Source organism: Lethenteron reissneri, chromosome 42 (genome assembly GCF_015708825.2).
Source record: "Lethenteron reissneri isolate LAM-NWPU_2019-01 chromosome 42, ASM1570882v1, whole genome shotgun sequence".
NCBI lineage: Eukaryota > Metazoa > Chordata > Hyperoartia > Petromyzontiformes > Petromyzontidae > Lethenteron > Lethenteron reissneri.
The window spans coordinates 9,495,534-9,511,205 of record NC_083820.1 but is presented as its reverse complement, the minus strand read 5'-3'; the positions used below and the strand labels follow the sequence as shown (position 1 = coordinate 9,511,205).

The 15,672-nt window shown below is 51.0% G+C and overlaps 1 protein-coding gene and 1 long non-coding RNA gene across 8 annotated transcripts in view; one reads left to right on the top strand and one right to left on the bottom strand.

Moving 5' to 3' along the window:
* The window catches only part of KHDRBS2 (KH RNA binding domain containing, signal transduction associated 2), a 130,589-nt gene that overhangs the window by 76,415 nt on the left and 38,502 nt on the right, over positions 1-15,672 (bottom strand). For 3 of the 7 annotated variants that reach the window (XM_061568955.1, XM_061568954.1, XM_061568956.1), the window contains exons 6-11: positions 14,546-14,703; positions 13,772-13,976; positions 9,620-9,702; positions 6,616-6,674; positions 2,483-5,536; positions 1,815-1,905 (exon numbers count right to left, since the gene is read on the bottom strand). In XM_061568955.1, the coding sequence (XP_061424939.1) occupies positions 5,439-5,536; positions 6,616-6,674; positions 9,620-9,702; positions 13,772-13,976; positions 14,546-14,703 (603 nt within the window). In that variant the 3' untranslated portion in view covers positions 1,815-1,905; positions 2,483-5,438. Of the gene's footprint in view, positions 1-758; positions 1,906-2,482; positions 5,537-6,615; positions 6,675-9,619; positions 9,703-13,771; positions 13,977-14,545; positions 14,704-15,672 lie in introns of those variants that run through there. The other 4 variants (XM_061568953.1, XM_061568959.1, XM_061568957.1 and 1 more) reach the window with 3 other exon arrangements.
* Positions 932-14,515, top strand: LOC133352946 (uncharacterized). The gene is made up of 3 exons (XR_009756312.1): positions 932-1,070; positions 3,614-3,824; positions 14,377-14,515. It is a non-coding gene; the product is annotated as an uncharacterized LOC133352946 (long non-coding RNA).

Below are 15,672 nucleotides of genomic sequence, written 5' to 3'. Positions count from 1 at the left end.
AGACGAATGTGGAGATGGCTACAGAGGGATGCACCTGGTCAACATGTAAGCGTTGGGCCAACGTCAACGAACGTTGGACAAAGTCGAAAGTTTATCGGGCATATTCCCGCAGGCTCACGGCCGAGCGCTGCTCTGCAAACAGAGACACGAATTACGCGCAAGAACGTGTTAACAGCATGCCGCCTCTGTGCCGTAGGAAAATCCATCAGCAGTTCCTGAAGACGTGCATTGTGGTCATTTGAGAGCGGACTCCGCCGCTTTGGAGCTCCACCAATGATTAGGCAAGTCGATGGCAGATGCTGGCTCAAGGCCACGGTCATATTATTTAGAAAAAAAAGTGCCGCTTTTTTTAACTTACACCGAATTGGACGTTGCAATCGTTGGTTTCACCATCGCCGCCACCGCCAGCAACGTCACCATGGTGAGAATTTGCGAGCGGAGCAATGGCCACGCGCTGGCGTGTTCACGCGCGCGCACAAACACCCGCGTGTTCACGCGCGCGCACAAACACCCGCGTGTTCACGCGCGCGCACAAACACCCGCGTGTTCACGCGCGCGCACAAACACCCGCGTGTTCACGCGCGCGCACAAACACCCGCGTGTTCACGCGCGCGCACAAACACCCGCGTGTTCACGCGCGCGCACAAACACCCGCGTGTTCACGCGCGCGCACAAACACCCGCGTGTTCACGCGCGCGCACAAACACCCGCGTGTTCACGCGCGCGCACAAACACCCGCGTGTTCACGCGCGCGCACAAACACCCGCGTGTTCACGCGCGCGCACCGGCACGCGAAACGCGCTCTCGCTCGCTCGCCTGTTTACAACGTTTACATCGTCCCCAGAGAATTCACACGGCGCTCTCCAACATTGGCAAAGCAGCTGCAACACGGGCGCTAATGATTGCAAGCAGCACCGGGCGAAGTTAATTGACTCGAAGCTGCAGCACAGCTGGGTTTGTTAAAAACGACATCGCATCGGGAACGCGGGCAATGAGCCCCCTCCGCGCGCCTCGGATCGGCACGGTTGGCTTATGTACGTGTGCGAAAGAAGTTCAACATCCGTGTTCACGTACGTACGTTTGCCTATCGGTCGCCAGTTGAAACGTCGCAGCGGATAGCAACGCAAGAACGCATCGAGGAGCACCGCAGAGGGCAGAGTTGGGGGAGGCGATGGGGGGTGAGAGGGGAAAGAGAACGCGCGCTGGAAGGGGATACGGGAGATGGTGTGGATGTGACGAGAGAATGAGATACGGGGGGAACTAAGGCCTTCTCTCTAAGATCCCAGTTAACATTCAATAAAAAGAAAGTTGCTTTTTTCTCCTTATCTGTCCCCAGTCTGGAACTCTCTTCGGCCAGACATCCGTGATGTCGGATATGAGAGGGCGGTGATGATGAGAGGGGGATACAAGGAACGCTGTTCCTTCCAATATTAGGAAGCCACTGGAGCTATGCACTTTTAAATCTAGATTGAAAACTAATTTATCGAGCAATACTTTGTTGGTGTTTAGTTAGTGGTCCTTCCCCCGCACCTCCGATTAGCACGGTTTGCTGCGTACGGTGCAAAAGAAGTTCAACAAACAAGCAGCGAGTAGAGAGGTGAGCTGCACGGGGAAGCGTCTGTTTTCATGGGGGGTGGGGAGAGGGGGAGGGATTCAGAATGGGGGTGGCCACAGCCAATTCACGTGATTTACGGGAGTCTCAAGCCGATCGAGATGATGTGTTTGTACAGACGATAGACCAAGCGAAGGGAGGGCACCAAGGGCGATTTGTGCCGGCCCCATGTTGTGCTCTCATTCAACCCTGACCTCCATACCTTGGGAGCGTGCGCGTCCACTCGGCTCCACAGCCCGTCCTTGTTTCTCCACTGTCTCGTCTTTGGCTTCCGTATACAGGGTCCCCCGTGGCTGCGAACACATCCCACCCATTACTCATTGGCGACCGTCAGAACTAACACAACGGCCTTTCTTGTGGGTGCTGTAAAGAAATAGAATGAGTCAGTGACACACGGGAGGCCGAAATTATAATATAAAGTAGGCGTGCCATGCCCAAATAAGGTTATCCCCTGCGCATGTGCTTGCCCGAATAAGGAGTTACGGACCTGGAATCGAGAGAATAGCGATTCCAAATCTACGCTAGATCGCATGCAAAAACCCGTAACAGCCATGCCTCCATATGTCACGGACTCGTTCTGTCACGCCATCGTGCCTGACTATTCTACATTGCGAAGTTTCATCATGAGCATCATCTGCCATGAACAATCCATCCGCTGGTTAAATGCCTTCACCACACTGGCACAGAGTGGCCGGATTGCCATGGGCACCATACCCCCCTCAACGTGTGGCCCATGTGCCAGCAATCAGTAGCCTGGAGGTGGCCTAGGGGTGTCCCCCCCACCCCTAACCATCCCAAAAAATAGGGGGGGGGGCGGGTGGTGGTGGGGGCCTTGCGCAAGCGGCAAAATTCCGGATCGCGATCACTCACCAGTCGAGCGGCTGACAGGGCGAGCGGTTCGTGCCCCTGGGGTTGGCGGCAGCCCACGGGTCACCTGCGGAGAGACACAGTTGGGCCCTCTGTTAGGTCGCGCCGGCGTTGTCGGAGAGAGAAGATGCACGCGGGAGATGTCCCTCGTTGTTTAGAAATTAAAAGGCTATGATTTTTTGTAAAATGTAATTTTAACAAAATTAGTGTATTAATAATTCGCGGCCGAGGTGAACGCAAAAAATATATAATCGCCAGCGAAACGTCACTAAGTAATTTAACTTTAAATGTTGTGGGTTTATTCTCCAACACACCGTTTTGTTCACGTGACAAACCTTACTCATTGGCCGTGTCGGGTGGTGGCGGGTTTAACGACACAATTTATATTTACGTGATCTAACCCAACGAAAAAAGTGTATCATGAAAAATATATAATGCACGCAAAGGTCACGGCATGAGATGGGGAAGGTGTCCCAGCTGATAATAATAACAAATATAATTTACTTTAAATTTTGGGGTATTTGATTAAGTATATGTCACATCTGTAACCTAATTCTAAGCCTTTGTTATGCTTGATAATGCGCAGGGCACGTGGAGTGGCATTGTAAATGGAAGTCGTGTGTACACTGTGAAACGTGATGAAGGGAATGCGGAGTTAGTAACGCGTTATGATTCTGGCTTTATTACAAATGTTGGGTCGGCGGTTTATCGTCAGATCATTTGCGCAAATTTATTTTAAGTGCGATCGTTTTAGGTGAGGGAGCAGCGAGAGTTTAAGAACAATGAGTTTGGTCATTTAACGATCCGTGGTGATAGTCACGTTACGTTTAAAACAGCATTTATCATTTTAATGTTTTATTATAAAGCCATTATACAAGCAATATTTTTTGTACGGTCCGAAAATATAATTTGTTGTAGGTTAGGGTTTACACTATTTATTCACAAATGTCTTTTGTGCGTAGCTGCACGGTCGTCCCAACAGCCCACACAGGGCACCGCTCGAATGCTAAATCAATTATGTGCACGATTTACAGTACGGATTTACGTTAAATATCTTATATTTTTCTTGTTTTGTCCATTAATTTACGCGTGACTTGTTGACATTTTCCCCTCCCCCCCCAAAAAAAATTTTAGCCTGGTCGATTGTACGTTAGGCGTCACATCACGTTAAGAAGCATTAATTCACAGCTCTCAGCAGAGCAGTCAAGCCCCCTACGTATGCGAGAACTGCCCACGGAAGTGGACACCACAGAGCTACCTCCGACATCCCTTCCAAGTGACTCCTGGGTTCACACCGAGCAGGAGGCAAGCCACTTGCCACTCGCTCCGACAACACGACAGCGAGGTTTGTCGCACGACATTCGAACCGCGATGCTTTAATTCCCACGGCTGGAATTTCGCCAAATTAAGTGACAAGGGTAATGTTTGGGGTGAGTGGAGTTTTACGATTACCTGGAGGGGAAAGGGGTCGTGGCCGTGGATTAACTGCAGAATTACCTCGAGCTTTTTTTTTGCGAGGGCCTTAAAAACGACGACTGATTGTCCTTCACAGCTGTCGGCCGTACACGCAAGCCGCTGTGTGCGAGCTCAGCTCGTTAGCGCTAGCCAATAGAGACCCATCGTTTCGCTGCTAAAAATCATACACAGAACACATTCGCAGAAGGAGGGAAGCACTTCGCACAAGAGCCGTTAAGTATATTTTAAATATATGTTACTCTAAACCTGGTTATTTTATTGGTGGAGTTAGTCGGGTTGGATTTTTTTCACATGTACGTTATTTTTGTAACAATTCGGAACGGTATTAAACGTATTTGTTGTTGTCATGCTATAATGTACATATGGATAGAGAATGGAATTTAAATATTGAACTTAGGCACATTTATAATGGGTTTTTTTTGTTTGCGATTTAAAATAATAATTCTAGATTTTTTTAACCAAAATTTTAGTCCGTTTAAAATAAGCAGGTTTACAGTAATAGCCAAGTGACCGGGTCACATTTTATTCATTTTTAAAAGTTAATCAACATTTAAACAGGGAAGGGAAAAATAAAACTTTTTTTATCATATATAACATTAACACATTACACTTAATGAAACATTTTAAATAAATAAAAAATATTTGTGTTTTGAGTTATGGTTAAATTCATTTATGAGCTTTTACACTGTTTTATAGAGTTCAAGGGGTCTTTATTTTTTTTCATCAGATTTACACAAAGATTATTGCCATTTACATTGTTTTTCTTTCCTTTTTTTACGAAGTCACACTCGGGTTAAATCATTTAAGGCTTCAGGAAGCCTTCCCAAAGCAGGTCAGCTTGGTCGATTAGTATGATGCAGTGTTACACGGTTTATTTTATGAGATTTATACAAAAAAATCACTTTAGCATGATTTTTTGAAACATCTTAACATTAGACTTGGTACAGAGAGAGAGACTTAATTTAATGCTTTCCATTGGTAAGTTAATACATTTTTATTATTACTATAAATAAAAAACAGAAGATGAATATGCACATTAAGTAAATAAAATTTACATGATTGTGTTTTTATTTTACAAACCAAGTGAAACTGCACTTCTTATAATAATTTAAAAATAATTTAAACCTACTTTTCATATTACAACTTCAAATGCAAATACAACTCAACCGACGGTCCGTATCACGTAAACCTAGTGTTATCTCTCCCCCCACCTCCTCCTCGGTAGAGGATCGTTAATCAATTACCTGTACCGCCTAAATCAGGACGTGGCAACGGCCAGCCACGTCAGCGAGCACCGACGCGTATCGATCCACCGCTCGTTCGCAAATCTGTTTATGATCGCGGAGATTCGAGGAAATTAAGATTGCGGCGTCGAACACAAAGAGATTAAACCTGTGAAGGATTTCCTGTGGCCCCTTTACGTTTCTGTGATTTAGCGCTGTGGTCAGCGGTGGCGGCGGCGGCGAGGCACGCCGTGCCATCATCAGTAGCGGTTGTAGGGGTGCTCCCGGTAGGCCCCCTTAGGTGTCCGCACAGCCGGGGCCTTCATGTGGTTGCCCGTCTCGCTCCAGTCTTCCTCGTCTTTGAACAGAGACACGGGCACGCCATCGCAATCACGATGCGTGCATTCTCAGCAGCGTCGAAATGTCGCTCGCGTCGCGGAAGTGCCGCGTGGAACGGCGACCCGTCGGGTTGCCGCAGAGATCCACGGACGCGCACAGAGAACCCGTAGACTTACACAGAGGTCCATAGCAGCACGTTGAGAGGTACATGCTCAAACAGAGATTAATTGACTCACATAGAGTCCCATAGACTTATACAAAGATGTCTATATATACACACATAGACATCTATAGCTTTATCAGAAATCCATAGACTTCCAGAGAGACCCAGAGACTCGCATAGCGATTCAGTGACAGAGACCCACATCATCAGAGAGAATACAATACTCACAATGATGCCCGTAGACTCACGTACAATACACAGTACAATTTGAATTTATATACCGTCTTAGTTGGATCGCAACTCAAGACGCGGTGCAAAAACAGTGGGCACATTTATTTCACGGAGAGAGAGGCAGTCAGTCAGAGGCCTGAATTTGAACTGGTGGCAGGGAGTCGTTAGCACGAACGGCCGAAGGGTTCCATCGCGGATTGTGTCAGTTCCTCTACTCGTGGCCTCACGTACTCTCGCCGAGTCAGGCTTCCAGGGGTGAATGGGTTTGAGTTTCACCACGTAGGCCGTGTTGGAGCACGGAACAGGGGGGGCTCAATTGAGCTGCACTGGGTACAAAATTCATGCCAGACTCGGCAAACGGCTGTCTGCAAAACGCTCAGTAAATATGGAACGTTGGGTCGTCACGTTGAACCAACTTTGGGCCAACAATGTCCACCACATGCCAACGTTGAGGCGACGTTGCACAATTACTGGCCGTGTAAAAAAAAAAACTCAACATTCGTGGGTCGTGGACCTGGACCGAGATAAATTGTCCCGTAAAAAAATAAAATCTGCGTGCTCAAACTGAACGCATTACGCCCCGTTGCGGCCTCTTCTTGACGATTACCGTGGGGCCCCTCGTACCACCCCCAGCCACCTGCGCGAGAGCCGACAGCAGCTACCCCAGGGTGGGGACACGTGGCGTGAGCTCGTCGCGGACGTACCGTACGTGTGGTAGGCCTCCTCCCTGGTGCACGTCTCGTACTCGTAGTAGTCCAGGGTGCTGCGAGAGAGCACAAGCGGTTTCACTATTGGAACTGCTTCATGGTTCTTTCGGTAAAGTCACGTAGAATGGAAATAATAAAATAATAAAAATAAAACATAATAAAATAATTCTCACGACGTTTCGGCCACAACGCAAGCAGCCGTCCTCAGGTGAAGACCAGGTCTGTCGAGAAGACAGAGTCTTCCCGACAGACTCTTCCCGACAGACCTGGTCTTCACCTGAGGACGGCTGCTTGCGTTGACCAGGTCTGTCGGGAAGAGTCTGTCGGGAAGACTCTGTCTTCTCGACAGACCTGGTCTTCACCTGAGGACGGCTGCTTGCGTTGTGGCCGAAACGTCGTGAGAATTATTTTATTATGTTTTATTTTTATTATTTTATTATTTCCATTCTATGTGACTTTACCGAAAGAACTAAGAAGATGAATCCCTGCAGTCACCAAAGCTTTAAATCGAAATTGGAACTGCTTTTTGCGTCTAGTTTGTTGCCCTTACCCCGCACCTGCCGATTGCCACGGTTGGCTATGTACGGTGCGAAAGAAGTTCAACATACGGTACGTTAACAGGCAACGCACGTTCCTCTTGCTGTCTCAACCTTGCCGATCTCGTCAAGGAACGTAAACCATCACGCCAACTCCGGCCATCCTCGCAGCAGCAGCAGCAGCAGAAGCGGCGGCTTTTGGATAACCGTCGAACAAAGACGGTCACCGCATCGCACGCTTTCAGATGCGCTTCTGCGGTCGTCTGGAACGCTCTTCCTTCCGATATTAGGGAGCTATGCACTTTGAAATCTAGATTAAAAACTCGTTTCTTGAGAACGAAATATCGTGGCTGGTTTGTTGTCCCTCTGCCGCACCCCCAATTAGCACGGTTGGCTACATAAAAAAGAAGTTCAACAAATTTTAAACATTTCTTTTTTATTTTACCAGGTAAGGCCCACTGAGCTGTACAGCTATTTTTCAGAAGCAACCTGGGCTGTCACAAATGACAGCTCACACGAAGTGGCTTGTCGCCATGCGGAGATTTATAGAGGCCAAATACTGTACTCGAAAGGCATGTTTCTAAATGTGGAGCGAAAAACCGGAGGATCCGGAGAAAAATCCACGCGGAATCAATGTAGGGCCATGCAGTTTGTCGGGGTCTCGAATGGGGTAAGGGGAGGGGGTGAGTTACCCTTATGTTTTAGTTTTATTATTTTATTATTTCCATTCTACGTGACTTTACCGAAAGAACGGAGCCCCACGGATTTCACCACTACCGGGAAGCAAATGCTTTAAGCACGAGGTGGCTAAGTCATGACCAGCGTGGGGAAGTATGATAAAAAAAACTGCTCATGACCAACACAAGGATGGGGGGGGGGGTTGGGCCTTCATCCAGCGTAGTGACAAACAGGACGACACAGGCAGGCAGTCGCCGCCCCACATCTCCACGGAGCGGTCTGTCAATGTAATCACTCGACCTGCGCTTGCAGTCGTATTGAAATCGTCGGTCAAGCGTAGCGGGAGAATTTGATCACCTGCAGCAGGCCGAACGCCATGAAACTCACCGAGAGGGCCTGGGGCCTACCCCCCACCCCCCACTAGCAGCAGCAGCAGCAGCAGGGGCTGCAACAACGCCGTGTCTCATGGGCACGCTCGCGTGGGTTGCTGGCACGGGCCCTGGAGTGAGCAATGAAATGTGAACGGGGGGGTCTCCCCCCCCCCCGCCCACACCCCACCTTCCCCCATGTCCAGATCTCACCACGCCAGTATTCGTAGCCTGGAGCATTGGCCGCCCAAACCCCACGCGGCCAATGAGACCTCGTGCAGTTGCACCGCCTGCTCGCTGCGCAAATGGCTCAATGGCAACACGTGCCAGCGGTTGTCCGCAGCTCAGCTCCGGTGCTCACCGCAGGGTGCGTGATTAAAGGCCGGGGATCTCGCACGCGCGGGGAGGGAGGGGACGGTGGAGGGGATGAGGAGAGGGGAGAGGAGCGGAGGGAGGGAGGTGAGAGAGGGGATGAGGAGAGGGAAGGGGAGGAGGGGTGGGGAGGGGAGGGATGCTTCTCTCGAGGGGGATTCTCTGCTACGTGACATTTTCCATTCCGTCCGTCGCGCCTCGCCTGCGCAAGCCGCATCCCAAACGCACCCCCCCCCCCGAGCGAGTCGCTGGCGAAGCGGAGGGGGGGGGACAAACCCCTTACCCCCCCACCCTCCCCCACGGGAGCTCACGGCGACACCGTGACACCGAAGGGGGGGGGGTGACCCGGGTCAAATGGTGACCGGGTGAAATTGTGCGTGAAAACACCGAGCGGGCGGCGGAGGAGGGCGAGGCGGAGGGATGATGCGCGCGAGAGCGGCGGTGGTGCTGCCCGATTTGGTGGGGGAGGGTGGCTCTTAGCGGTAGTTTCATTTTGGAGGCCTGCCCCCCCCCCCGTCCATTTCAGTTTGTAAAATTCTATTGAGATAGCAGAAGAGACGAGGATGACAGCTGCAGATTATGCACTGAGATGAGAGGAAAGGTGCAGGCAAGGTGTAGATACGAGAGAGATATTTAATTGGCTGTTTCGGTGGCGATTAGCTCATCGTAACTTCGGCGGGGGGTTTGACGATTTGTGCCTTGAGGTTGTCACGTGGGACGTTCAGTATGACGCCCGGCGTTTCGCGACACAAGCTTCTTCAGGAACTGAAACGTTGGAGAGCTCTGAGCTCGTTATGTTTGTCAGTAATTGACTGAGCTGATGAGTGACACACCCCAATTAAGGGCCCCCCCTACGCTCGATTTGCTCGTGCCTACAGCCAGCCGCTCTACAGCCAGCCCATACAGCCACCTACAGCCGCCAGTGAGCAAGGGCTCTGGCTCACCCCGCACTACCGTGCTCCACTCCTCCTCCCCCAGCGCCCACCACCATCAATCTCTCGCTCGGCGCGCGACGCAGACGCACAGCGAGCGAGCGAGCGCACGCACCTCTGGCTCCCGCTTGCGTAGTCGCTCTCGTATCCGTCGAACGCCGAGTCCTCGTAGGAAGCTTCGTAGCCATCGCTGTATGCCTGGGGAGCAACGTGTGACGGTAACAGATAAAGGCGCAGCCCTGCAATCGCCTGCTCACGACACCCGCTGGCAGAAGAGGCGTCCACTCGAAGAAACTCTCGATAGTGTCCTCCAAGAGGCTATTTGACCTCTCTTCTACACGACCAGCTAAATGCGGCGCACCCAATCTGGTAGATAGAGCCCGGGAAAAATGAATGATTATCTACATTTGCAAGGTGCTTGTCGTGCTTCAAGGAGATGGAGTTTAACTGCCGACCTCTGGATGGCAAGTCCAGTGGCGCTACTGGGACAGCTTCGATGTCTCCAACAAAAACATCAAGCGATCAGTGAGGCCGCAGGCGTGACATTTTACGTTTGATCGTCATCCGTTCGGCCTGGTTCTGCATGCAGGTGAGATGAAAGGTTTTGATCATGAGTTGAGGTGATGCTTCATCCCAACATTAAAAGCCTTAATTCATCTATTACTCCACTGCCATTATAAATTTGAGCAGGGAAAAAAAACGTAATTAGCATATGCAAAGTAGACATTCTGATAAGCCACAAATTAATTAAAACGGCGAGTGGATTCGTGGTTTTTACTTTAAAAAGTGGAGCCTTTTGGTTCGCTGCCTTTCAGCCACCGCGCTGAAACAGACTGATTACACAGGACCCTAATTAACGGATGCAAATTTTTGCGAAGACAAAAATAATATAGATTATAAAACGACGCCCCGCGTGGCTCGAGCGAGAGGGAGGGAGGGAGGGGGAGAGGGGGAGCTGGGTGCGAATCCACGTGGTGCTAACACCGGCCCTGTCCCCGGCACAAACAGCAACTCCGGGAAAACTGCGCCGACGAAACAGCCACTCGGTAACGACGCCACCGAAATCCATCCGGCGACACGCGGCGACGTGCGTACGCATCCATTCCACGCACACAAATAAAGCCCTCCCCCCCACCCCCCCACCGGTGAAACTGTCAATGTTGTTACATTTTCTCCATCTCTTTCGAGTGACCATGGATGATGGCTGCCGTGCTGGACCGGTCAACGTCATGGTTAGTTGGCACAGAGAGGAAGCCTGCCACGGATATGAGTGAAAAAGAGCTTCACAGCTCATCGGATTTCTCGAGGATAAATAAAGATTCTGATTCTGGAGGGACGGATTCGCCTCGGGTGTGAGCGCTGCGTAGACACACCTCCTGCCATTTCCTGCTACTTTATGGTTGCACATAAACTAAACAATTTATTTTATTTTACCAGGTAAGGCCCACTGAGCTATTTAGCTCTTTTTCAGAAGCAACCTGCCCACAAATGATTGCTCAACCAAGTGGCTTATCACGTGGAAATTTAGAGCAGACAATTACTCTAAATGTTGATTTCTAAATGTGGAGGGAAAAACCGGAGGACCCGAAGAAAAATCCGCACGACCACGGGGAGAGCGTGCAAACTTCAAATATACAACGGGCATCAGGGTCGGGATCGAACCATGGGCCTCCTGTATACCAGGCGAAGTAGTTAACATCTCGATTTAAAGCTTTCGTGACTGCAGGAATTCATCTTCTTGGTTCTGTCGGTAAAGTCACGTAGAATGGAAATAGTAAAATAATAAAAAGAAAACATAATAAAATAATTCTCACGACGTTTCGGCCACAACGCAAGTAGCCGTCCTCAGGTGGAGAACAGGTCTGTCGAGAAGACAGAGACTCTGTCTTCTCGACAGACCTTATTATGTTTAATTTTTATTATTTTATCATTTCCAGTTTACGTGACTTTACCGAAAGAACCAAGAAGATAGTTAACATCTGCTAGCTACCGTTGGCCTACGGGTAGAGATTGCCCTTCTGACAACAGTGGCACGAGCGAGCGATTACAGGGCTGCGCCTTTATCTCCGTATGAAAGCCGCGCGGAATTACGACGGTGAACAAACATCCGAGGTGCAATCCCAAGGCTCCGGCCCTCGTTGAATGAGATTTTTTTTTTTTTTACGCGCGCGATCGCGTAAAATGCTGTCTAAATAGACAGATGGCACACGGGGGCCGTGAATTAACGTGCCTCAATTAAGCGATCGGTAATTACCTTGTGATAAGTGCTAAACGTAGGAATATTAAGCCCGCCATTGCGGGTTGCACGCGGCCCCCCACGAATGCCCACGTTTCATAGGCAAGGGGGGGCGGGGGGGGTCACATAACCAGCCGTCACATCTCAACCAGCGCGTCTGTAAGGTACACACGTGACCTTAATGTTTGACCCGGTAAGAGCCCATGCACACCAGGAGTGTCCTAATTGGCACGTGCTGGGTTTGTTGGTATGCCGGGTGGCCAAATCTTAAATTATTCAAAGCTGGTGCGTACACAAAGACAAAGTTAGCCCCACCCCATGCTGTAGGCTGAGCCGACCTAGGGGAGGCCCAGGACCGGTTCGGATAACCGTCACTGGTGTTGGCAGCCGTGAGTGGGAATCAATCCCGGGTAGCCGAGGATTCATAGCGCAGGGCATTAACCACTACACTACACACAAGACACACAACACACAGACACGCGATATATAAATATATATATACCATCTAACCGCTACACTACACACAAGACACACACACGCACACAAACTGACACAGCCACTCGCACGCGACATCTATACCCACTAACCGCTACACTAACCACTACACTACACACAAGACACACACGCACACAAACTGACACAGCCACTCGCACGCGACATCTATACCCACTAACCGCTACACTAACCACTACACTACACACAAGACACACACACACACAAACTGACACAGACACTCGCACGCGACATCTATGCCCACTAACCTCTACACTAACCGCTACACTACACACAAGACACACACACACAAACTGACACAGACACTCGCACGCGATATCTATACCCACTAACCGCTACACTAACCGCTACACTACACACAAGACACACACACGCACGCGCGCGCGCTCTATACCCACAGAGCGGCCACCGCCCGGTCGACGTGAGCTCGCCACACGCTCGAAAGCGTCCGCTCATCCCAGACAGCGGAGGTGTCGCAAGGGCCCTCGTGCGTGGCCGGTAGGGCCGCAATTTTTGCGTAACCGCAGCCAGATGATTGCGTCCCATCCGACGAAAAAGTATATCTAAATTACACGTAATTTGGATATATATATGTTCGTCATTTCATTAGGTTTGCAATTTGTAATTGGGCTATTTAAATGGTGCACTATTAAGTGATCGGTCATTTGTACCCACATGATACGAGGCAGTGTTAATTGGCAACATGAAGCTCGTTATATTTTTACTCCAGTAATTTGTAATTTGAATGCATTTTTGCCCATCTCTGGTGCGACAATTCGGGGTTGCAGACTCAGAGACTCGGGGGCCCCTTGGCTCAGGGGTTTTGAGACTGACTTCGTATTCCACTTGGGCGGTCACTCACCTCCTTAAATCTGTTTCTAATCGCTACCGGCATTGTTACTGTTCCCATAAGCTTCACTCACAGATTCCACTCACTCACCCACTCACCACACCGCAGGTGATAATAACAATCTACTCACTCAACTACTCACTCACCACACCTCCGATTAGCATGGATGGCGATGGATGGTGCAAAAGAAGTTCAACATAAAACGTACTCAGATTTTAAATGTTGTGAATTTGCTCTCGAACACATCGATGTGCTGTACGAGTAACGAATTGGCACGTTCTGTTTACGTGACAAACCTTACTACAGTAGTTGGCTGTGTTGGGTGGTGGCGGGTTTAACGACACATTTTTATATTTATGCAATCTTACCCCCAAAAACGGTATTATAAAAACAACATACTGCAGGTCACTCACCACACTGCAGATCACAACAACAACTCACACACTCGCCCACTGACTCCCTCACCACACTCTAGGTCGGAGTATTTTCTTTCTTCCATTACCCTGCTCAACAGGGGTTCTGCATAGGGGTCATGTACGTTGAACTTCCTTAAAACTGTGCTCGGAGGTGCATAGGGGTTAGGAGCTCGGAGTATAACTCACGCGTTCCGCGTAGTGGTCACAGATCGAAGTTACGTATTCTACGAAGGGGTCAGGGGTCAAACTCACGTATTCCGCGTAGGGGTCCGGCACGTGCGCTGCTGCGGCAGCTCTGGGCGGTAGCGGCGGAGGTGGAGGCACGCGGGGCGCGGGGCGGCCGTGGTGGGGAGGCCGGCCAATGCCAGGGCGAACGAGCGGCACTGCCCCCCTCCCAGGTAGCGTCGCCCCCCTGGGCACCAGGGCAGCCCGCAGGCGAGGGGCACTGCCGAGACCCCTGGGGGTGGGGCAGGGGACGGTGACAAGGGTGGTTCGTTTTCGTCTTGTTTATTTTTACACCGCCGTTGCTGAGCGCAAGCCCGAAGGCCCGGAACGGCACGCGGCCAGCAAACAAACAGCGCTGGTGACGCAGCTCAGAGTGAGCGGCAACAGCGTCAAGGGAGCGAGTGACCGGTCGCAGATCAACCGTCAAAGCGTCTCCTCTGTAGAAACAAGGATAAGGATTTCAGCAAGTGCTTAAAATCCATTGCATCTGAAAGTACCTTACAAAATACGAACGAGGTGTACAGCGCGGTATTGTTACGATGAACATTATAACCAGCTGCTCAACTCTCGTCGAGGCTCGTCGACTCGGATTCCCACGTCGGCAAGTTCACCGATGACATTTACTCCTGCAGGCGAAAACTGACAGCCGCCCGGGACACTCCGAGGCCCTTGCAACGGGGCTTAGAGCTACACACCCGGTCCACCGATCAAGTTGCCGTGGGGACGCGGCGGCAGCGAGCGACGGCGACACGCGCTGGCGGCAGGGACGCGGGGGGAGGACCGAAGGAGAGGCCGACCGACCTGGCGGCGGGCGGGAGGGCGGGTGGCACCGGGTGGACGCAGCCCCCCTTGGGTGCGGCCCCCCCCCGAGCCCTCGGCGGCGTGGCCGGAGATTCGGCCGAGCCGTTGAGGAACGTCAGCTCCCGCAGCTGCTCCAAGCGGATCTCGTCGTTGTAGTCCTGTGCGCGCGGGAATGACAAATCGGGGGGGGGGGGGGGGGGGTGGCGAGGAGGCCACGGCGTCAGACGGCCATTTACGATGAGCAAAGGTGGTTGCCACGCTGGTGCGTTCGCAGCGCGCAGAGAATCGTCGTCTATCAAGCGTCGAGGGTTAGCACCACCCCCCCCCACGCCAGTCTCCCCTTAGAATGTTGGTTACCTGTTTCCCACCTCCTCTTCCCCCCCCCCCCCCCCCAATATATACAGGGGGTGCTTCAAAAAGAATGTGAACACTTCCGATAATTTGCAACAATACCACGAGACGTGTGCCTCCGAGCTCTGGAGAAGAGTCCAGCCAATGGCTTGACAATGGTGGCGAACAAGTGGAGACTCTGACTTTTTGAAGCTATTAACATCACTTTTGTGTCCACGTTACAGCGTATTATCCGTTCGTTTTCCATTAAAAACGAGAGTCCCATGTAAGTGTTAACATCTTTTTGAAGCAGCCAGTATATAAGCTCTCGCTACACCCCAGCCCGACAGAAGATCCCAACATGTTGTGGCATCGAGCCTTCCAAACTCCATCTCCGTATGGTTCTGAAGCGCCGAACGTCCTGCCCCCCTCCCCGACCCCCCGATGCTTCTGTCCCCCTCCCCATAAACCACGTGGTATCCGGGCTGCGCGCTTGCCAGAATAAAAAGTAAAAAAAAGAGTCGAGGCTGAGGTCACTTATTCCCCTTGTTCCAGCGGCGGTCAAGCCAGCCGACAGCGTCAGGAGCAGTAGCGGAGTGGATCGCCGCGATGTCTGCTTCGTGTTTGTGGATCGGGGCATTTGCGTCGTTATAGAAGTTGCACGGTCTGTCCTGGATGACCCACAGTCGCTCACCACTACAGAGTTTTTAATGTTCCATTTGTGCATCAGGTATGCGGCATCGACTGCCATGGTTTGTGCAGTGGATGTGGTTTAGGGTGGACCGTGAGCTTCGTGG